Consider the following 22758-nt stretch of genomic DNA (forward strand, 5'->3'; position numbering starts at 1 on the left):
AAACAGTAACCCTCATGAAAATCGGTTGAGGAATATGCAAGGTAAGACTTAATTTCACTGTGCGTGCATTGCCTTCTATAGGAACGTCGACCTCCCCAACATGGCCGCTATATAAGCACGTCTTTCAGCGGGAATGCTACATCATGGCAACTTATCCATATCTATGGTTTTTAGCATGTTCTACTTTTTGGCTAATTCAAGACCCGCTACGATCAGGAGGGGGATCATAAGCAAAACAAAATTAAAAAATAAACTTCGCTAGAAGCCGCCATCTTGTAATCATGGTCTCTTGGTCATTTTATTTTGAAGTTTTTGTATACTTAATTGTAAAACATCAAGAGAACGTTTTTTTCCAGCAGATATACAGTTCATTTTTGCATGGAAAAGTGTCTCTGGTGATGGTTCGCGTACCCCCAACAGTGCCCAAATTCTAAAAGCTAAAAACAACCAAAAAAAACAACAACGATGTTTGCTAACAGCAAAATGGCGGCTACTCGTTTACGCGCCTTGAAAGTGGCCGGATATTCGGCTTTTGCCTTTAAAGAGGTACCCGGATGTTCACCTTCCGCCTCCAAGGAGTCGCAAGTTTTCCTGCCTCCTCCTCCCAGGTGCTGTGAGCCTCCAACATTTTGCTCGTGCTCTGCGTTAAACGCCATTACGGTAAATGTGCTCCAACTCGGCGAGGCTTTGAGCAACACAAGAGGCTCACACACGCCTGCACTCGGGAGGATGACGCGGGACATTAATCCTCCTCCATAAAAACCTGGCGAGCCATGCGACGACCGCCTCCGCGGGGAAGCTCTCCACGTCTACCCGCCTCGCTCGGACCGTCCACGGGAAGCTAAGAAGGGAGTTTTACCCGATTTATTTCGTACTTCCATCCAGTCTGGGCTTTTTTTTCCTTTTTTTTTTGTTACCCACAAGGGGGGTGTGGCGTCTATCCCAACCGGGAAGCCTGTTTCAAGCCTTTATCAGCCCCAACTGAGACGGCGACACGCCGGCCGAAGGAGAGCGTCGTCCGGCGGGTCTCATCCCCGCGAAACAGGAGGAGGAGGAGGGTGCCCTCCTGGTGGAGGAGGGGGAGGGGGAGGGGGAGGGGGGGCTGAAATCTGGAAACACCAGACGGCGTGAAAATGACGATGTCCGTCCCGGAGAGGAAATCGGGATCCGAGGGGAAGGAGGAGGAGAGCGAGGATGAGAGCGAGATCCTGGAGGAAAGCCCCTGTGGACGATGGCAGAAGCGCAAAGAACAGGTCGGTGGGCGATTAAAATGATTCCATGTACAGTACGTTTACGTGTATGTCTCCGTTTACGTGTACGTGCGTGCATGTATGTGTGCGGCACGGCAATCCCACAACAAACCACTCTACTCACTGGACACTTCATTAGGTACCCCTGCACCATCTAAATACAAGAGCTGCATCAACATTTCGGCTACTTTGCGGTTTTGTCATAGTTTGACGCTTTTCATGTACTTTGTTTTAAGTTTTAACTGAAGACACAACATATATAAGTAAACTAAGTTAGTTTATGACTCAAATTTCTCTGATCTTGATGGATTTTTTTTCAGGAGTAAATTGTTCATTAAAACACGTAGCATGAGTTTTTTCGAGATACGAGCCATCATTCGGCCGATTTACTGCTTTGTCTTACGAGTGTAAACTGGAGATACGAGGACTGGATGATGGCGGCGAGCTCAAAGTTGATTCATTTCACAACAAGCAGCAGTTTGGCATATATTGAAAAACGGATTAAAAAAAAAAAAGAGGCTTCAAGCTGTTTAATGCCACTCCCAGTTAAAGTACTAAACACAAAACAAAGTGAATTAATTTATCATTGTGTCGAAAGGAAAAGAAGATGATCTAAAACAACAGCATAGCTATTAATGGAAAAATTTGTTTGGTTAATGCAAAATGCAATTGCCTTTTTTTTATGAAAACATACATTAGGTCTGTACATTACGTTCTTTGAAGACTAAATAGACTTCGATGTTTACGAAAACGTCTATGCTAAGTTTATTGAAGTTATTTTGTATTCACAAAAATGCAGGTTTGGTTCGTTGAAGACTCAAATTTTGGTGTTTATGAAACACACTAAGTTCGTTGATGACTTGAAAACTCAAAACGTTTAGGAAAATGTACATTTGAGCCATTAAAGAATGAATTGCTTTTGTTTACCCAAACCACATACATTAGGTTGTTTGAAGGTTCTAACGTACTGTTGTTGACGACTTGCAACTTTCTTTGTTTACCGTTGAAGTTCATAAATTGCCTTCGATATTTCAGAAATCTATACATTAGGTTTGTTGAAGACAAAATTTCACAAAAATATGTATATTAGGTACGTAGGTGACTCAAAATTGTCTTTGACATTTTTCAAGTACCTCTGTTAGGTTTGTTAATGACTCCAAATCGCCTTTAATGTTTATGAAAACCACGTGCATAAAGAAATGATTATGCCCATGAATTCTGCCTAGCAGCCAGGGTAGTAGATCCAAACAACTAGCCCACTAGCTTGCTAAGTTGCTAACCATTTTTTTCTTTAGTAGATCGGAAGTATATAAAAAAAACAACAACAACAACAACAACAACCCAAGAATAAGCGAGAACATGAATAAGCAAAAAAGTCAACAAGACTTTGATTATCAGACAACAAAAGTGACGGGCTTGTACGACTCGGTGATTACGCGTTGGGCAGGGGTGCCACCCCCGCTAGCGACTTGTGATAAAGCCAAGACTTATAATGTGAAGGTTATCTCTGGCTCGCACTCTTCTGTCGCCAGCCACCTGACCTCGCACAGCCACGCCAGAAACTACGCTTGGCCTTTCGCAACCCCGCCCGAGCGTTGTTCCACCCATTGATTACCTAACTTTAGTGCTTCCATCACCCCTTCAACCCCCCGCTACGAGCACTAGCCAGCTATCAATAAGAGCTGTGATGCATTCGCTAAACACTGCTAGCCAAGGCCATAGATGGCTGCTAATATTTGATTGTTGATAGGTTGAGTCGAAGCTGGTCAGCACTGTTGTGCATGCATTTGATCATGTCAAGCAAGCTTCATTGCGCAGATCATCCAGCAGGCTCAGTTGTATCGCACATGCTCGGTAAATAAGTCAGTGTGTCAAAGTTCGCAATGCATGCCGCTTGATTTGTTATTGAGCTTGGGCATTTAAATAAACATGTCAAATGGTTCGGTTCTCTCTGCTGGCTCTGTCCTCCTAGTCCAATCCTGCTTTGGAAGTGGTAATAAGCAGCCGCATCAAAGTCTCAGTTTTAATGAAACTACACAGGAAATCAAGCATGGTTGAGTCACCTGTATCTTCCAGAATGGCGACATTCGCCGAAGTGACTCACGCAATGTGTCAAAATCAGATTTGTTTTTCTTCACACTTTTTATGCTTTTCCCCGCTATAGTCTCATAGGAATGCAACGCAGTTGTCCTTTTTCTGTATTCAGGATGTTTTATCTTGCTCTTTTAGCATAACTGTTTGCATTTGAGCTAATTCTCTGACCACAGGGACACAATGTAAAATCCTTATCAATGAGCATATTCTCTATTCAGGTTGCGATCTTGCTATTGGCTAGCATAACTACTATCCTCGTTCACAATATTTTTTTAGCACAGGGCACAAAGGTAAATCCTTATTGAGCTGCCTTTTGTGTTTTCTGCACTCAGGATGCTATCTTGCTGTATGTTAGTTATTGTCAATATTTTAGCCAAAGTTGTTTGTAATTGGAGCATTTTAAGATGCCGTTTTGTTGAGTCGAAAGTTTAAAGTAAGGCAAGGCAAGCCCGACTCGCAAGAAAATCTTTCACAAAGGTGTGTTACAGGCTTGCAACAGGTAACAGGCCAATATAAATTTTCTAGTTTTAATGTACATTTTCAAGGCTCATGTGTATGCCAACAAGTGCTATTGTGTGAATCAGATGTTTTTATAGCCAATCCAATCAACACTACTGTGGGGGATTGTTAGGTCACATGGCCACACTAGCAGATTTATGAATGGTTTAATGGCACAATGTGCTAGTGTGTGTGTGTGTGTTGACATGCTCTTGTTTTATGGCTGTTCGATAAGATCTTGCATAACAGTGTTTTCTAAAGCCAGACACTACGAGTGTTTGCTGAAAAGATTGCGACAAATGCACTTCAGCGTTTAGTTTATTAAAACAGGAGTAGATATTTGCTCCAGGACTCCCCCTGAATGCGTCATAGTCAAAGAATTAATTGATGGTTTAGAATCATGTCGATTGTGTGGAATTGATTACCGATTAATTGTGTCTCGAAGCAATTGAGACAACAATTGACTGTTGATGTGTGATTAATTGTGTCTCGAAGCAATTGAGACAAAAATTGACTGTTGATGTGTTGTTTTAACATGGTTGTGACGCTCCTGTCGTTTCAGCCAGACATTTGCCACGTGGCCGTTTGTGCCGTTCCCCGTGTGAAATGTCTCGGCGCAGTGGCGTGTCCAAAACACATTTTTTTATCACTGAGCCGCAGTAGCATAGAGCCTTGGCAGAGTTAATATAAGAAAGGTTGGTGATATGTGTCAGTTTGCGGTGTCAAAACAAAACGTGATGTGATCTCAACCTGTGACATTTTAACACGAGGTCGAGAGGATGATGTGAGCACACGCATGCTAATGATAGCTTAACATCTTGCTCTCCCTTAACTCTGCATAGTGGTACGTGTTCTATTTCTAGTACCTGATCGGCCATTTGTCGAGTAAATTTGTCATTGTCGCGCCTTTGTTACATTTACACTGCTAGTAATGATAAACACACATGCTAATGTTAGCTTAGCATTCGGCTGTGCTTTAACCTACATTGCTCAACTCACTGTTCACTGCTATCAAGACCACCCGGTACGACCAGATAATATCTCTAATACCTGGTGGCTCGTCGGTTGAGCAAATTTGTCGTTGCACCATTGTAACATTTAAACATTTACGTGGTTGGAAATGATAAACAATATTGTCTGCATATTAGCATGTGTCAACAATGTACATTCTATTATGTTTATATTTTGTGTGTGTATATTTTGTATTATGTTTATATTAAGAGATGTTGTGCTCTTTCTACGAGTTGATTAAAAAGCTAGCACGCAGACTGGTTAGCGATAATATGCATTACTTGAAGATCATGGCGCTTACCAAATATACTAATATTTCTAGTACCTTGTGGTTGCAGTTTTTCAAGTACTGTGCCACTACGGGGTGTATTTGCTTTGTATCTGCAGTAGTGTCTCATAACTGTGATGCAGACCAAACTCAGCAGCTGCAGTCAAGTTGATGCGAATGCACTCTAATGTGCTTTTAGAGCTGCCGTATGGCTTCGAAAAGAATAAATTCCGGGTGGGGCAACAGTCAATAGTGAGTTGTTGCTTATTTGACTTTGACCAGGTGCTCTGATACAGTCCTTGCACTAAAAGAACATGCGGCCCCTAAATGTTACACAAACTCTCCTTCAGACCCTGCAAGGCACAAATAAGATTACTCTGTACTAACCTTCAACAAAATAAGGGATACAGTTTGAAGTGTTGTTGCATTCCTTTGCACTCCAACCGTCTGTATCGTAGACCCTTGAGAGCAAACATGGCTATCTTAGAAGCTACGTCATATTACACACATAAATGTGACACAGTGGCGTTCAGGCTTCTGATATACTATGTTACTGATGGGTTTTTATCGTGTTTGGTACATACTAAAGTTTGACAAACCCAAACTGTAACAAAACTAGCAGGTAAACTAGCATTACAGATCGCTACAAGGGTTCCTACAATAGCCGTGCTCATTATAAGATTCTTAATTACCAGCTAAATTGTCATTACAACAAGTTACTACTCTGGTCCATGCTAGTTAGAAGTCGAAGGAGCTAAAATGGAGACAAATTTAATATGCAAGTAATCGCTAGACTGCTAAGGTTCCATACTTGTTACTAGCAGCTAAAGTAGCACATCTGGTAACTATTAAGGTTCTAAAGATTGTTTATTGTTAGAAGCAGCTATAATAGAGGCTAAATTCATGTCAGCAAATGTCAGCTTGCGAACGACTTTGTAATGGATCCCCACATGTTCGAAATGGCTAAACTACAGTAGCTGTTAGATAAGCATTCCGCCTGGATACTAGTTTGATTCCAGACAATGATACAAGCAGCTAAACGAGACGCTAATAGAATATGCGCGGTTATTACTGGTGTGCTAAAGATCCATACTTGTCAGAAGCGGCTAAACTAGCATGTCTGTTAACTTTTAAGATGCTAAAGATTGGAACCCTAACCTTTCTCTTTCTTTGCATGTCAGCTAGTTACTAGCCTGCTACAGATTCATGCTAGTTAGACGCGACTCAGCGAGCAGGTAAATTAGCCCATCATCTACCGACTCATGGTTTATCAATTAAAAACATAGACATTGCTAAAGTCATGGCTAACGACTCGCATGTCTGCTAAATACTAGTCTACTACGCATTCATGCTAGTTAAAGTCAAGGCTAAATTAGCAGGTTATGTAACTGGCAGCGTGCCGTGGGTCTGTAGAACAAATAGCACGTTTGCAATGGAAAGCAAAGTAATTTTCTCACAGTTCAGATGATTATCGGATAAGAAAACCAATTTCCACAAGACCAATAACGCAGACTCGTGCAGCTCGCGCATAAAATGTTCACATTAAGCCATTCCCATGGGATGAAATCGTCAAATTGTGCAATGCGAGCGGAAATTGTGGTTTTGCGGGCCATAAATCTGCTTTGTATTCACATTTTGAATGTGTTGTTGGCTCAATGCGACAAAAGTGTCTCGCGTGCAGCCATCAATCAGGGCGATAAAGTGCGTTACTTAATGTCTTCAGTCTTTTACTTTGTTTATACAGACAAGCATTGTTCTCGCAGAACAGTGGTCGTTCTCATAGTGACCATTTGGACTTGTGAAACTGCTTTCCTCACCCACCTACTGCCATTATGTTAGCATTCAGCTCCAGTTAATTTTCTCCCCAGCCCTCTCATTGATGCAATGAAGTCGTTGGAGTGTTGTCGCATTAATGACATAATAAGATGCCAGGGAACTGCTGAAAGGCGTCGGGGAAGTAGTCAGTAGTCACTCGGGATTGACTCCGGCAGCTCCGTCTCGTCTCTGGAGAGGATAAGCGCTATAAACCTCTTAGACGGCACAACGGCTTTGAGAGCATCCGTACAGAGAAACGCCACTTCACCGCAAATTTGAACATTAAATTTACATTTTTATAAAGTCATCCAAAATGCAAAGAAATATTTTTGTTGTTGTTGTTTTTTAGGTAAAGCTAAATAAAAAAAAAAAAAAAAAGTCACATTTGTAAATACATACTTAATGGTTACAACATGACAGCATATTCTAGTGCCACAAATATTAGGATGAATATATGGATATTAGGTGAGAAATAAAAAAAATATTAGACCAAAAATGTGATAAGTATACAAATGAATGCAATGAAATACAATTTATTGGAAAGTAATACATATTTGACAAAATTATTAGACGCAAATTTCTTACGTCTTCGGAAAAACAACACACACAAAAACGCAACAAACGGGAAGAGTCCACTTTCCTCGATTCGACTGTTTCAGATTACCATGACCTGAGAAGCTACACAGACATAAAAAAAACATGCTTTACTAAGTACATTGGTATTTTTGGTTGATATTGTGAGAGGAATTTAAAAATGACATAGGTAATAATCCTATTAGGCTAAGGAAATAGTAAAGCAAACCAACCAAAACTAAGAATGCAAAAATATTAGGAAAATATAATATATAAATAGAGTTAAAAGAATACAAAAATATTAGACAAAATATACCGAAATATTAGACAAAATTACAATGTAAGAATATTTCCCTGAATGTCACTGGAGCTTTCTTTTTTTTGCCATTTTTCATAACGCTTTAACATATGCATGTGTCTTCTTCTTCGCCACCTTCGTCTTTGTCGTCTTCTGCAGTTGGCGTTTTTTTTTCTTTCCCGTTGAAGCTGAAAGATGACCGCTTCTCTCAAAGAGTTGGACTCTCATTTAAATCCCCTTGGAGGATAAACACGAGCTCTCAAGTCACAGTACTCATACTGTATGTGCGCCACATGGGGCCGTCTTAACGGTCTCCACTAATTGACACGGGTAACAAAACAGTGCTTACTCCTGCTCCATCGTTTGTACTCTATTCCACTAATGTAACCAACGCTCCTGAATGTGGCAACTGTGCGGAGCCAATTTGACCTGAGTCACCCTTTTGTTTTTTTCTCTGCTGGAAAGCTGTACAGCAGTAAGGCTGCCATGCCAAGAGAGAGGCACATTCTTTGTCTTTCCTAAGACTTTTTTTTTTTTTAATGCAGGCTGGCTCCAAGAACTCAGAGAACAGTCAATTGTGTAAACACGCCAGTTTTGGGAGGAAAAACAAAAACAGTCCTGCTTGTTTTCCAGGAACATTGAAACTGCTGGCTAAAAAAAGGCCAATCAGTAAAGCGTCCGTCCTCCTCTCACCGCATTGTGGAGGAGGCAGCTCATCAACTGCTAACAGGGCGGAAAGTCATCGAAATGAAACCAAAGTACCTTACACACAAAACAGTGGCAGCAAGTTTGAACGGCAGTGTGAAAGGGGCTACACCTGGGGCCGCTGTTGACTGTAATGTGATGAAAGACGAAGCTAACAAGGCTATGCTCTTCCGCAACTGGATTATTTTTGTTCGTCCATCCATTTTCCAAGCCGCTTCTCCTCACTAGGGTTGCGGGCGTGCTGGAGCCTATCCCAGCTGTCATCGGGCAGGAGGCGGGGTACACCCTGAACTGGTTGCCAGCCAATCGCAGGGCACATAGAAACAAACAACCATTCGCACTCACAGTCATGCCTACGGGCAATTTAGAGTCTCCAATTAATGCCTGTTTTTGGGATGTGGGAGGAAACCGGAGTGCCCGGAGAAAACCCACGCAGGCACGGGGAGAACAAGCAAACTCCACACAGGCGGGGCCGGGGATTGAACCCGGGTCCTCAGAACTGTGAGGTTGACGCTCTAACCAGTCGTCCACCGTGCCGCCGATTATCTTGTTGTTTATTATAATAACTATAATATAATAAGTTGTTATAATTATTCTCGGACCCGCACGGAAATATCAAGACTGTTGCCTTGTTAGCCAGATATTTCGCTGCTCCGCGGCGCGTTTTAGTCTGGCGACGGCAGCAGACGAGCGAGGTGAAAATACTCTGTAAATTGGACGACATGACGATGAGATACCAGAAACACGTAATTAGCGATTAGTCGGCTTCGACCGTTAAAACGTCGATGCGGAGAAGTAAAGTTGATTTGTCGACTAATGGGTTCACCGTAAAAGCTATGCTAATTTCTGTTAGCCCCGATACGGCGTTTAAGCTAGCAGATGTTCTTTCGATGAACTGTGGCCTTTTCTCATTGTTTTTCTTTTTAAAATTATTTTTAAAAAATATATATTTGTCATTCTTTGTTGTAATCTACCCATATTCCTTATACTTATGGTATATAACATGTGGCTTCAGTTCTATCAGTAGAAAGGTGTTCAAAAGGTCTCACCCAACACGAAAGGCTGCTGAACCTGCCTAGCCGGACTTAGATAACGTGAGAATTGACGTGAACTTGATACTTGTGCACCTCTGTCGCCCTCTGGGCGATTAAAGCCGGGTGAAATTTCTTGCGTAATACGCTATGCTCGTCACGTCCTGGCCGGCGCGGGATTCTCTCCTGCACCGGCGGGCCTTGTCAATCTCCAGCACTGTCACAGCCACAATGGGAAGAAGGACGGCGCAGCGAGGCTAATCGCAGCCACAAACGTGAACCGCGCTCGTTTTCATGATGGCCGTCTCGCTTGGGCGCATTCCGAGCGTCGACATCTCCTTGAGGAAATGAAGACGTGTGATGTGATGACGAATAAGATGTCGACTTACAGTATGTGACCTTGATTCAAGAGTCCTTTTTTCAGCCTTTCTGTAAAACCCTCCCGCGATGTTGCAGGTCAAATCAACCCGATTTATAGATCAAGTACATTTTTTAAAATGTAAAACCTAGTCTTTCGCAAATACCCATGCATACAAGTATTTGAGATGTATAAAAAATATTCAACATAAATGTGAGAGGAAACCTTTTTAAAAATATTAAAAAAATTCAGAATACTAGAAAAATACACATCTCAGACAAAAATACTTAAATATTTGATATATTAGAACAAAAATATTAGCCAAAAATGTCAATTTTTTTAAAATTAAAGTATAAGGCAAATATACAAATACTAGATAAAATCGGAAGAAATAGGGAACAAACATTGGATGAACCAATACAGAAATATATAAAAAGATACAAAATATTAGAAAACACACTAAAATAATATACAAAATATTTGACTATTACGACTGAAGTATTTAAAAAATATATAGAAAATATTTGTGAGAATGTTAGGGAAAACATATACATACATTAAAGAAAATGGAAAAATATTAGGGAAAAAAATTAAGATTAAAAAAATAAATACAAAAAATATTAGGTGGATGAGAAAACATAAATTTGCTAAAATGCAAAATAAAATGGATATTATCAACAAAAATATTAGAAAACAAAATACAATATTAGACCATATCTGTCAAAAATATGCAAATATTAGAAAATAGATAAAATTTTGCGGAAAAACTAAAATAGATGTAAAATACAGAAATGTTAGAAATCAAAGTATTTTAGGATAAAAACTAAAATATATAGAAGAAAACCCAAGTTGCACTAAACATTGACTCAATAGTGTTAATGGTGTTCATTTTTTATTTCATTGTATGAATTTTCGGATGATTAAACATGTAGCCGACTCATGAACTGATGATTTATGGCGTACCAAAGCAACAACCGCATCAGGCTTGTTACGCGCTTTTCTCGACTGATGGTAAATTCTATTGCGTACTGATGCTTTTAATATTTCATGTCCCTTATATGACCCTGTTTTAGACTGGATAAATGTCATTATTCATCACGCTGAATACACACACACGCTGTCACTCTCTGAGGTTGGCTGCAAGCTGCCCATGTGACATCTTGGGGCGAGAGACAGACAGACAGAGAGAGCGAGAGCGACGGAGGCGAAGGTCAGCAGACGGTCAGTGGCTCCGGCCGCTGGCACTGGCGGGGCATGGTGAGAAGGCGGGAGACGAGCCGTGACAGCTCTCTGTCGCTTCGTCTCCTCGTTATCTCGTTACTACGACGACTCCACTCGGCTTTAAATGGTCGTTAATGTGTTTTGGGGATTAATTGGCAGTCTTAAGCATCCACATTTAATATCCCAATCCCCAAACTGGACCACAAAATGATAGTTTGATAATGTTACAGTAATGTTGCGCTATTTGACAGTCTCCCGTTCGTTTCCGCTGCCCTCAGTCTCCTCTCGGATAAACTGTCTCTCCCTACCATGGTTACGACTTTTCTCGTACGTAAATGTTACGACTTTCATAATATTAGGACTTTTCTCGTAATGTTACAGCCTTTGTGTTGCAATGTTGACTTTATTCTCGAAAATGTTACGACATTTTTTTTATTTTGATGTTTCTCAATATGATACAGCATAAATCACAAAGTTGTGACTTTTTATCGTACGTTTTCATTATTATTATTTTTTTTATCGTTACGACTTTTTGTTGTAAACATTTCTCAAAGCGCAACGTTAGTTTTATTCACACAATGTTACGACTTTCGGAAAAATTGCAACACTTTTCTCCAAATTTCCACTATCTTGTAGAATTTAGACTTTCCTCATAATGTTACGGCCTTATTCTTGCAATGTTACGACTTTGTTCTCACATTGTTTCAATTTAAAATGCCGACTTTTTAATGTTAGTTTTATTCTCACACTGTTATTCACTTTCTTCATGCAATGTTATGACTTGATTCGCATAAAATTATCGTAATGTTAGCCTTATTCTCACAATGTTACGACTTTATTCTCATAAAATTTTGACTTTATTCCTGCATCTTTTATACTTGTCGATGTAATGCTGTCTTTCTTGTTCCCTGCCACGCCCTTCCACATGGTTTGTGCTTTTTCATTCACGCAGCTGTCATACATAGTGCGCATACATCACTACAAAGTAACATCTTGACATTTTCTTCCTTTTATCCACATTTCTTCTTATCTCTAAGGCCCTCACAGAGACCGAAACGGCAACAAAGCCTCATTTGCATACGGCGCCCTCCCGTCAGCGAGCCTCTCACGGGGACGCGGTCTGTCTGGCGATGCTGAAATATTGATGCGGTGCGGCGTGCGCCCGGAGGTGTGGGACGAGGCTCGGCGGCGATGCAAACCGAGGGGGCTGCGAGAGCTCTCTCGGTCATGGTGACAAAGAGCTTCTTTCATTGATCGCCGTGACAACCGCGCTGGCCTCCGCACACTTCACCTGTCTACTCGTACAAAACGCGTTGCGTATGACACCGCCTCACTGGCGTATCGAAAGCCGTTTGAGCATTTTCGCCTATCCTTGATATCCAAGTATATATACATACACATATACTGTACATGATCCATGTAGTAGTATGCACTTTGTCCTCACTGGTAACGCAATCCCATACACTAGTAGCATATCAAAAAAATGCTCAAAGGTTTTGTACCGTATTAGCACTCACTTCAGCTTGTATATATTTTTTCATGTCTAGATTAAAGTCTCCTATCAGATTTTCCCCGGATTGCTCAACCTTTTCTTTGATCAGACTGCGCAATAACCACCTTGTTGGTATTTAACTAACACCTAAGCCACCACCTCAGGATATTTTGGTTCTTTTCACAGAAATGTATCCCCCCCCAATCACCCCTCCTGATGTTTCTTGCCTGTTATTTTTACCTCGGTTTTCACCGCTCTCGCTCGTTTTCCAACTTTATTTCCACCCGTTGTAACTTAAAGGCTTTTACTTCTCATCAGCGTTTTATCACGGCTGCCAAACACGGGAAATAAATACACACGGAAAGGGCAGTCGGACTTAAGACATTAAACAAAAAAAATGCAAAGGTTGGAAAAAAATACTGAAAATACAAAAATATTTGGAATAAACACTAACATATCTGATGAATATGATGAAAAAAGTTATTATATTAGACAAATTTATTAGAAAACATGATATATTGGAAAAAAAACAAGTGAAAAACCCAAAAGTAGGAAAAATTAAATACTAGACAAAAAAATACAGAAATATCAGGATAAAAAGAAGTTGAATATTAGAAAACAGGAGATATTAGAAAAAATACAAAACAATTGAATGAATCTCGTAACACTTACCTTTGTCGTGGGGCTTCCCGCCTATGTCTTCAATGTTGTCGTTGAAATCGGCAAAACATCGCTAAAATGGCGGTCATGTAGGTTGTTGTTTAGCTGTCAAAATGTTGACATTTGTTCATTGCAACTCAAACTTCATTTACGTCATTTTGTTTTTGTACATAATTCTCGTAATATTGCAACTTTATTTCTTGCAACTTTTTGCCTGGTGAGGGAAAACACAAGCCTCTTTTTTGAAAAGATCCAGCAGAATATTCAAAAAAATAATAATAATTCAGTTTCACGCAGGGTCATATGATGTAGGAAACATCAGACACAAGTCGGTGTTGTGATGACATGAATTCCCTTCTGCCAGCCAATCAGAGGCCAGGACCTCAGGTGCTTGTTTCCCAGTCTTATTCTGTAACATGTAACAGAACCCCTCCACTGCCACCAAGTGTTTCTCAACATCTAGAGAGCGTTGACAGTCTGTCAAGGGAAGGAATTCCCGCCATGGTTTGCCATTCCACTACCCGATCCGTAACCAATAATCGAATTCTCGTCTCCCGCTGAGTGGCCGTTCGAGATCGTACTGAGTGGTCTTGCCTGCAAGGAGAAGCACTCTCAGAAAGACTTCTAGCAGCAAACATACTGCGGTTGATATTGCCGTGCAGTACATGATTTAAGAGGGGACAGGTGGCGAGAAAGGAGGGATCAAAATGACTGCACACGACAGCAACTGCTGAGAGCTGGTTGAGGAACCTTGGGAGAAGTGAGGAGAGAGCTAAAAGCAAGAACAAAGAACAGCTATACCTGTTAGAACCTGAACCACGTCTCCATTGGTGACATAGGGGAAAACGTGTACTTAGGATTTGAAATTGATCTTTGGTGAAATCAGTCCTGGAGTTTTTCTGACACACGTTGTATAGAATGTAAACTATCATGCAGTGTTGGAAGGTGCAAATAAAACCCTGAAGGGTCCTTTGACCATACACCAACCATCTCAAAAACCCACCACAGATTTTCTCTGAACTTGATTCCGTAACCTTTGCGTAACCCTGCCAGCAAACATAACCTCCTTCGGGGAACTAATGAAATTTTAGCGGTGGCCGCGGTCTGGTCGTCGGGCCCCGCCGAACAATGGTCCCCCTGTGGAGCCGCAAACTGAAAGCTGTTTCATGTCCGCACGTCTGCGGTGACATCGCGAAGGGCCAGCTCCGCGCCGTCTATCAATGGCTAGCATTTAGCGCTAATTGCGAGCGTAGGATGTCGGAATAATGTGTTGCCAGGCCGTCACGGAGCGTGGCGGGCAGTCATTTTGATATAGATGATGATAGAGGAGCGCCACGTTGTTCAAATTATATAAGCGAGGGGTCCGAAAGAGGCGCTTCCATGAGTTGTGGTCTTTCCACCTTTCAGCTGACGCCATAAAGGTGTGGTCCAGACGTCTTGATTTCTTTTTATACATGGAAGCAACAGTGTCCAATCACTGTCAATGGATTATATGGAGCTTTTAGCAGATGTTATAGTTCCAATGGGGGGAGTGTGTGTGTGTGTGTGTGTGTGTCAGCTTGTGCATGCGTGCGTCTAATTTTCACGGCTATGCTTTTGTTGTTGTTGAGTCTTTCAGATGTAAAACCCTTTGCGACTTTGCTCTTTCATGCACACTATGGTTTGCAGTCTGTGGTTCTATTTCAATGTTAGCAAAGGGATTTACAGTGTGTGAAATGTTCGTTTTAACGGTGGGCTTGTGGGTTATTATCACGCTTCTCACTAGTCGTCATTTTTATGGCCTGCAGTTTCACAATTTTGTGCGCAATCAGCTTTAACGCTCCAAACCACAAGGGGGGGGGGGGGGGAGTCTATTTCGTGAGATAAGAATCGATGCCAACTCAGTAAAATTGTATAATTTTGTTTGTTTCTCTGCCTCTTGCAGGTGAGCCAAGGCAATGTGCCAGGCGTGGAAAGTGCCTCGCTGGCCATGGACACGGAGGAAGGGGTGGAGGTGGTGTGGAACGAGGTGCTTTTCTCCGACAAGAAGGTCTTCAAAGCGCAGGAGGTACACGGACTTAGAATTACATTTTGCGTGACGACTTTATTTTCCTCGCTTTACAGATGTACAACTTTTTCTCTCAACTTTAATTTTTACCGGAAAAATACAACTCGTGTTATCGCAACTTTTCTTTTTCGTAATCGTACGACTTTTTCCTCCCAACTGTACGATTTTATTCTTGTCACTTTTGCGGCGTTGTTCTCGTAACATGACATTACAAATTTATTCTCATAATGTGGCGCAGTTTTTTACGAAATATATAACTTTATTCTCATAATATTGCAACTTTTTCTTGTGGTATTCTGACTGTTTCACGCAACGGTACGGTTTTACCCTCGTAATTACTTAACATTTTGTATTCTTTCTTTATTGTCGTAGATTTGTTTTATATGTAATAAGTATTTTGTGTATTTTAGTTCCTCCTGCCTTTTTGACAAATATATGATGTCATCAAGTGTTGATGTTGAAATTATTAATGTACCAACTTTCTGGCTAGGTCGAGCAACTAAACTCTTTATTGTGCTTTAATCCACTTGTGTATTTGAAAATATGACAAGAAGACGTCATATTGTTTGTTGGTGTGGTGTAGGAAAAGATCAAGGAGATGTTTGAGAACCTGATGCAGGTGGAGCACCCCAACATCGTCAAGTTCCACAAGTATTGGCTGGATATGAAGGAAAGTCAGGCTCGGGTATGTTTCTACTTGTTTGGTAGATTTATTTATGTATCAGTGCCTTATGTGCTGACGTTAATGCCATCCGCAGGTAATCTTCATCACAGAATACATGTCGTCGGGCAGCCTCAAGCAGTTTCTCAAGAAAACCAAGAAGAACCACAAGACCATGAATGTGAAGGTTGGTCTTACTCTGTCTTTAATCATAGTGTGTGTGTTTCTGCTGTCCAGTCATCACTGAAATCCACATTTTCTAACAGGATTAGCTGTTACGCAACGCGGCGGCCCGACGATTCACCCAACTGTAGTCCCCCGCGCAATGTTTACGCTTTCACGCCATTCGCTTGAGCGGGATACACAAATAGAGATTTTAAACTTCTTAACCTGTTTTTAAAACATGAGAGACCCCAAACATGATGCAAAGGGGGGGAAAAAAATCACTGTGTGAGCTTACTGCTCTTGTAGTGTGTGGTGAACACCAACATAGCACACCACACAACCATAACTAGTGCAGTACCAAGACTGACCTGTGAGAGGCAGCGCGTTTTCCCTAGTGCTTCCAGACTACAAAGAAGAAGAAATAGAAGATGCCTGACTGTTATTTTATCTGGTAACTACATCGGTTGCAAATATTATTGAACAGGTTTAACATTTATGATTGTTGGTCCAGATGGTTTTCAGAAATCACTCCTGACACACCCCACACCAAAGGAGAATTGCTCACGATCAACTTTTCGAGACATCTGATTAGCGTGCCTTTGCTGAGTTTGATTGGAAGGAAGGGAAAATGCTAAAAAAAAAAAAAAAAAAAAAAAATCCCATTGTTGGTGTGTGCGTACCGCTTTATTAAAACTGACGCTTCATTACTGCGTATCAGATGAAAAATGCAATCCATGTTTTTGTGTTCTATACTTCAGGCCTGGAAAAGATGGTGCACGCAGATCCTCTCAGCACTCAGGTACTGCATGATTATTTTCTCAATTTTTATGGCAGTGCTGCAGCACCCGGCTCTTTTACTTATATATGATGCACATTTTCCCGTCCCCCTGCAGTTATCTGCACTCGTGCGATCCGCCAATCATTCACGGGAACCTGACGTGTGACACCATCTTCATCCAGCACAACGGACTCATCAAGATCGGCTCAGGTCTGATCCCTGCAGGGCTTTCCCTGCTACTGCAGAAAGATAATTCATGCTCTTTTGTGATCTTCTCTCTGCAGTGTGGCATCGGCTCTTTGTTAACGGTGAGAAAAAGAGTCCATTTTAATTTTCGTTCATCTCTAAGATTATATTCGACACTATCCCGTTCATCACCTCTTCCCAGTATTCCCAGATGCCAACGTCCAGGGCAAAGGGAGGCAACATCGCGACGAGCAGAGGAATCTTCATTTTTTTGCCCCGGAATATGGAAGTAAGTTTAATGCTGGTTTTGTCGCCATATGTTTTAAGATAATTATTAACCCCCAAAAAAGAGTTTCAATTGGCCTATTGCAACCAATTAAAAAAAATATGTAAATAGATGAAATAAAATACCCTAACAATATTAGATATAAATAAAGAAAAATAAGAAAGAAGGAAAGAAAGCAATAGATACATACACAAATAAATAAGAAATCCAATACTGTACATTCATACACTGTATGAAAATAAATAGAAACGTATTTAAATATCGAAATATAAGATACAATTACATTGTGTAAATCTAGAAAAAAATAACTATATATAAAACTATGTAAATTTCAATTTTAGCTATAATATTGATTTGAATTTAAGTAAAAATATCTATTAAATAAATACATTAAAACAAATAATAGAATAAAATAGTACTTATATAATTATAAACATTACGAATACATTTAAATAAGACAATGTGCTGGTAAGGCATACTAAGTTATGTTATAGAGGTTTTGTAATTTCTCCATGATGTTGTGTCCTTAATGGGGCACTTTAAGATGGACGCTGGAGATACGGGCTCCTATTGTATTCTGTTCTATTGTCATTTGATTGTAGCCAAACTCAAAGAACTCGACTGCATGGACTTAGAGGTGTTTCCTGTGAAAGCCAGCGGTTAAACATGAACTATATCTGCTTTTCCTCCATGTTTTCCGTATGTCTCCACCCACTCCCCTCACTCCTTCTTTGCCCCGCCTTTTCTCCCCAGCCGGCGAAGATGATTACGCCATAGACATTTTCTCCTTCGGCATCTGCGCTCTGGAGGTGAGAAACCTGTCTGTGTGCGTGTGTGTAGGTGTGTCGGTGTGTGTTGACAGATGATTTGTCACCTCTAGATGGCAGTGTTGGAGATCCAGGCCAACGGCGATGCTGCCGTGTCCAAGGAGGCCATCGTCAACGCCGGCAAGTCCCTGGAAGACCCTCTCATGAGAGTATGAGCTACATTGTTTACACTCACCCTCTCGGGTTTTACTTCACAGCGCTTTCAGTCACAAAGGCTAGATTCACACGACATGCTTCAACGGGCACCACTTGGATGCTTTTGTTTAAGAAAAATAGCACTCCGCAATGTTGTACTTTATAAAAGTGTAGTGTAATAACATAATTAAATAGGTTAAGAATTGTGTCCATCGTGATTAAATGCTGCAATTCCATTCAAAATGGGTGTCGTCTTCTCCACGCAGGAGTTCACACAGTCATGTTTGCGCCCCGACGCCAAGCTCCGTCCGACCGCCCACGACCTCCTCTTCCACCGCGTCCTTTTCGAGGTGCACTCCCTCAAACTGCTGGCCGCCCACTGCCTCATTAACAACCAGTGTGAGTCTCTCTTACAGCATCTGTCAATTCAAGGGGACCTATTATGGGTCTCTGTGGAGTACCCGTCAAGTGTGAAATTAACCAACCAGGTAAATCTTTGATCCTTTGGCTGTGTAGACTTGCTTCCCGAGAACTGCGTGGAAGAGAGGACCAAGTCCTTCGACCCCAATGCCGTCATGGCAGAGATCAAGCATGAAGACAGGCTGGGAGTTCAGCTAAAGTAAAAAAATAAAAAATAAAAAATCAAGCACCCTGGCAGTTTTGGCAACTCCTACAGTAAATATCACATGCTTAACCACGCTGGCTTTTTATATCTGACAGGTACTCCCATGTGTCCCCTTTGGAGCTGGACAAGTTTCTGGAGGACGTCAAGTAAGTGGGACACTGTTAACACGACTCGAAGGATTAGCTGCGATGCTAAGCGTGTTTTCTATCCGCCGCCTTTCAGGAATGGGATTTACCCATTGATGAACTTTGCCTCGTCCCGGCCCCATCCCGTCCCTCGCGCCCTCTCCTTGTCGCAGGAGCATGTGGAGACAGTCAAGACGCCCACGCCGGAACCCCAGGAGACGGAGAGCAGGAAGGTTAGCCCTTCACGTAAAACAGCAGTGGAATTATATACCTTGAAAAATATGATTTACACCATCAATTCTCCTTTTAAATTGCTATATACAGTGCTACATCCTGTGTGTTTATTAGGTCGTTCAGATTCACTGCAACTTGGAGTCGAATGAAGAAGGGACCAAAACTCATGTGAGTCACGTAGTACATCAGGTACATTCCTGTAAGGCTCTCTTATCGGCCTCCGTGTTACGTCTATTGTAGCATTGATTCATTTTTAAATTGCACTCTTTCTTTTATATCAACTCTAGCTGTCTTTATTTCTCAAGATGGACGACAAACTTCACCGGCAGCTTAGCTGTGACATCCTCCCAAGTAGGTTTACCACTTAATAGTGTAGATAAAGCGCTATATAAGTGCAGTCCAGTTACCATTACCGTGTCTTGGAGAATGCTGCTTTCTCATTGGCTTGAATCCCCTCACTGTGTTTTAATGATGTCATGTGCACCTTTTCAGCTGACACATCCAAAGACCTTGCCAGCGAGCTTGTTCACTACGCCTTCATAAATGAGGTACAGTACATTTATTTTTAATGGCTGTAAAAATACATACTGTAGATTGATTGGTAGAGTGGATAGAAAATGCGAAAAACCTCTAAGTCTGCTTACTGACATATCAAGGAATTATTATTGGAATTATGCTATGGTAATATTTGTGCAATATAATGTTTGTGCAAAGGTGGGATGTATAAGCTAGATATCAAATAAATGTTCAAACGGCTTTTCATAAACCTCTCCTCGTCTTGATCTTGTTTCTTTTGTCACCAAGGAGGACATCGAGAAGGTGGCCGGGTTCCTGGAAGACGCCATCAAACGACACCGGGTTGGCGCTCTGCCCTCTGGGAGCACGCAGTGAGGGGACGGACGGGGGAGTCGCGGCAGCCCCAGGACGGATGGTAGTTGGGGCCCAGAGGCCTTTGAGGGACCTTTTATGGCATCTTACAGCCGGAAACGGAGGGAGCAGGAGCCTGTTTGGAGTGAGAGGAACACTGAGGGATGTTTAAAAAAACAAAAAAACAAAAAAAAAAACAACACAACAACAACAGAAGGCTCAACGGAGAAGTCACAGCAAACGGGGAAAGGCAACAGGAGGACCAGACGCATCATGGTTGTGTTCAGATCCACTCCCTCCAAAGGGCTCGTTTGCCTTAACACGTGTTGGTTCCGTAGCGGATGCCATTATCCCAGACATTCGTTTTACCTGCAGCCATCCTGTCAAACGAATGTTTTACTCTGCAACGTTTTTGCACTCCAGCATCCACCTCCGTCCGACCTTTTTTTGTACCCCATCCATTGTGCGCCGTTAACACTCATTCACTGTGGAATTATTTATTATCGGGAAGCGTCGCACAAGGTTGTGGTGTTTAGTCGCTCTCTCTAATATTTTTCACACTGCATTTCCTTCTACTTTTCCCCAGGTCTAAATGGCAGTGCTCTTAAGGGCTTCTCCCACTGAAAGTGTTCTGAGTGCCGAAGACTTGTTGCAAAGTGCCTAATACAGTGACAAAACACAATTAAAATAGAATTAAGGCTAACTGACTAATTGGGAATGAATGGTATAAAGGTGCATCTCAATAAATGGTAGAAATGTTCTACTTGAGAACATCCGCGAGTAGTTGTCACCTCACCTAAAATGGTTTATAATTGCTTACAGATGCCACAAGATGGCAGCAAAGCACTACTTTCTATTAGAAATTGCTCTGTCCTGTGTAAATGAAGCGCCTCCCCTCACTTCAACATAAAGTGGTTACTTGCAATACGGGCAGTCGTATCCCAAATTTTTGCTTGTATCTCAAGACAAAAAATCAGTTTGTATCTTGAAAACTCATAAGTCAAGGCACTCGTATTCGTAGACGCTTGGGCCTGAGCACAAAAACAACAAATAGCATAGATGGATGAACAAAGATTTGTAGTAAATGAATATAAATTTTCAGACCAAGCAAGTGAAATAGAATAATTTCCCAGCACAATAGTTGGGAATAACTCATTTAGTCTATGTAATGAGTTTCACTTTTTAAATTGAACTACTGAAATAAATTCTGTACTCCACCATATTTTGTTTTTAGAGAGGCACGGGTATGTTTAATATGAATGTGCAAAATAACTTCTTGTGTATTGGATGTAAATATTATTTTGAATCATTGACAGATTTTCTCAACCATGTAACTCGTTTGCTTTATTTTTCTGTTGCCCCCATTAATTAAGTGTGGTAAGTAATAATCCATCCAAATTTTCATATTTATTTTTTCAATAGCCATAGCATTAGTCCTGCTATTAAATGTACAAGGTTCAATATTATTATTAGAGCCCTCTTGAAATTGCTGTTATTATTATTCTTACAGCAAATGAATTGCCTTTTAAGGGCCTTAACATACACAAACAAAATTTGTTTTTGCCGGTGTGTGTTTAATTTATGTATTTTTGGGGTCCCATAAACAACCTCTCAAAACTCAATCCTGTAGTGCCCCCTGGAAAGTTAGGGGATAGAAATAGCCTCTTACAACGATTTCACCAGTTAACAACAAATTTGGTGGGCATGTCTATCATAAAAGCACGCACGAAAAAGTCCCTACCAACCATGCCAGAAATTAATCAGGAAGTTCTCCATTTTGGGTTTAGTTTAAAGTTTCATTGAGATTCCTAAAGGATGTCGATCCTGAAATGTAACATGCACTAGATGTTTCAAGTAATGTAAATTATTCGCTTCCAGCAAAAACCATTTTCCTAATACAGCTTGACATAAAAAAGTTTTGTCTACACTAATTTTTTTATTTATTTTTTGTTCTGTAAATTCCCAGTTAAATAACAGACTGTTGTACAGTGATTGCTGTAAGATTTATTTTTTGCCTATCTCTGCAGACGGGATTCCGGAATCTTCCCGGGTAGTCCTCTTCCATGCAGGTTGTGCAGTAACTTTCTATGCGGCTTTTTGGGCGAAGTTTACTACGGATCCTAATCCAATGTGAAACAGTGCCTCTCTTGCTCTTTTAACATCTTGTAAACTGCATGTCTTAAAAAAAGCCTGCAAGCATTCAAAACTTTGCATTATGCCTTTGTCAATAACAGTTCAGTTCCAGAAAGGCGGGGGAGGGATGCTGATCGTGAATGTTTGCATACATGGTACAATAATAATAATCATCATCATATTGGTCTTATCTGTCAAGGCTGTTGAATGAAACTTGCGTTTGGATGTGCATTTGTAAAATATTGTAGCAATGGCAATTAAATAAACATATGCTGTGTGATCATGTCTGGAGTTATTTATATATAAAAGGTGTGAGGATGCATGAATTTAAAAAAAAAAAAAAAACGGGTGTAATGTAAGGAAAGAAGGAGGTAATGAAGAAACAAAGTTTTGAGTGAAGAAGGACAAATGAATA

General features: G+C 41.0%; 1 protein-coding gene across 5 annotated transcripts; it reads left to right on the plus strand.

Moving 5' to 3' along the window:
- The first annotated feature begins 880 nt into the window (after positions 1 to 880).
- nrbp2b (nuclear receptor binding protein 2b) lies at positions 881 to 22623 on the plus strand. Of its 5 annotated transcripts, none has more exons than XM_061759017.1 (19): positions 1097 to 1253; positions 12160 to 12352; positions 15199 to 15321; positions 15905 to 16006; positions 16080 to 16169; positions 16906 to 16946; positions 17041 to 17135; positions 17210 to 17233; positions 17314 to 17400; positions 18151 to 18206; positions 18278 to 18373; positions 18626 to 18758; positions 18876 to 18978; positions 19080 to 19130; positions 19207 to 19342; positions 19458 to 19532; positions 19631 to 19694; positions 19836 to 19891; positions 20148 to 22623. In XM_061759017.1, exons 2-19 carry the CDS (start codon positions 12314 to 12316, stop codon positions 20232 to 20234), a joined length of 1458 nt encoding a protein of 485 aa, XP_061615001.1. In that variant the 5' UTR covers positions 1097 to 1253; positions 12160 to 12313; the 3' UTR covers positions 20235 to 22623. The 5 variants fall into 5 exon arrangements, with proteins under 5 accessions (XP_061614998.1, XP_061614999.1, XP_061615000.1 ...); XM_061759018.1 differs by lacking the exon at positions 1097 to 1253 and adding an exon at positions 10489 to 11158; XM_061759014.1 differs by lacking the exon at positions 12160 to 12352 and having other exon boundaries at positions 881 to 1253.
- The last annotated feature ends 135 nt before the right edge of the window (positions 22624 to 22758 follow it).

The sequence above is a fragment of the Phyllopteryx taeniolatus genome, chromosome 20 (genome assembly GCF_024500385.1).
Source record: "Phyllopteryx taeniolatus isolate TA_2022b chromosome 20, UOR_Ptae_1.2, whole genome shotgun sequence".
Lineage (NCBI taxonomy): Eukaryota > Metazoa > Chordata > Actinopteri > Syngnathiformes > Syngnathidae > Phyllopteryx > Phyllopteryx taeniolatus.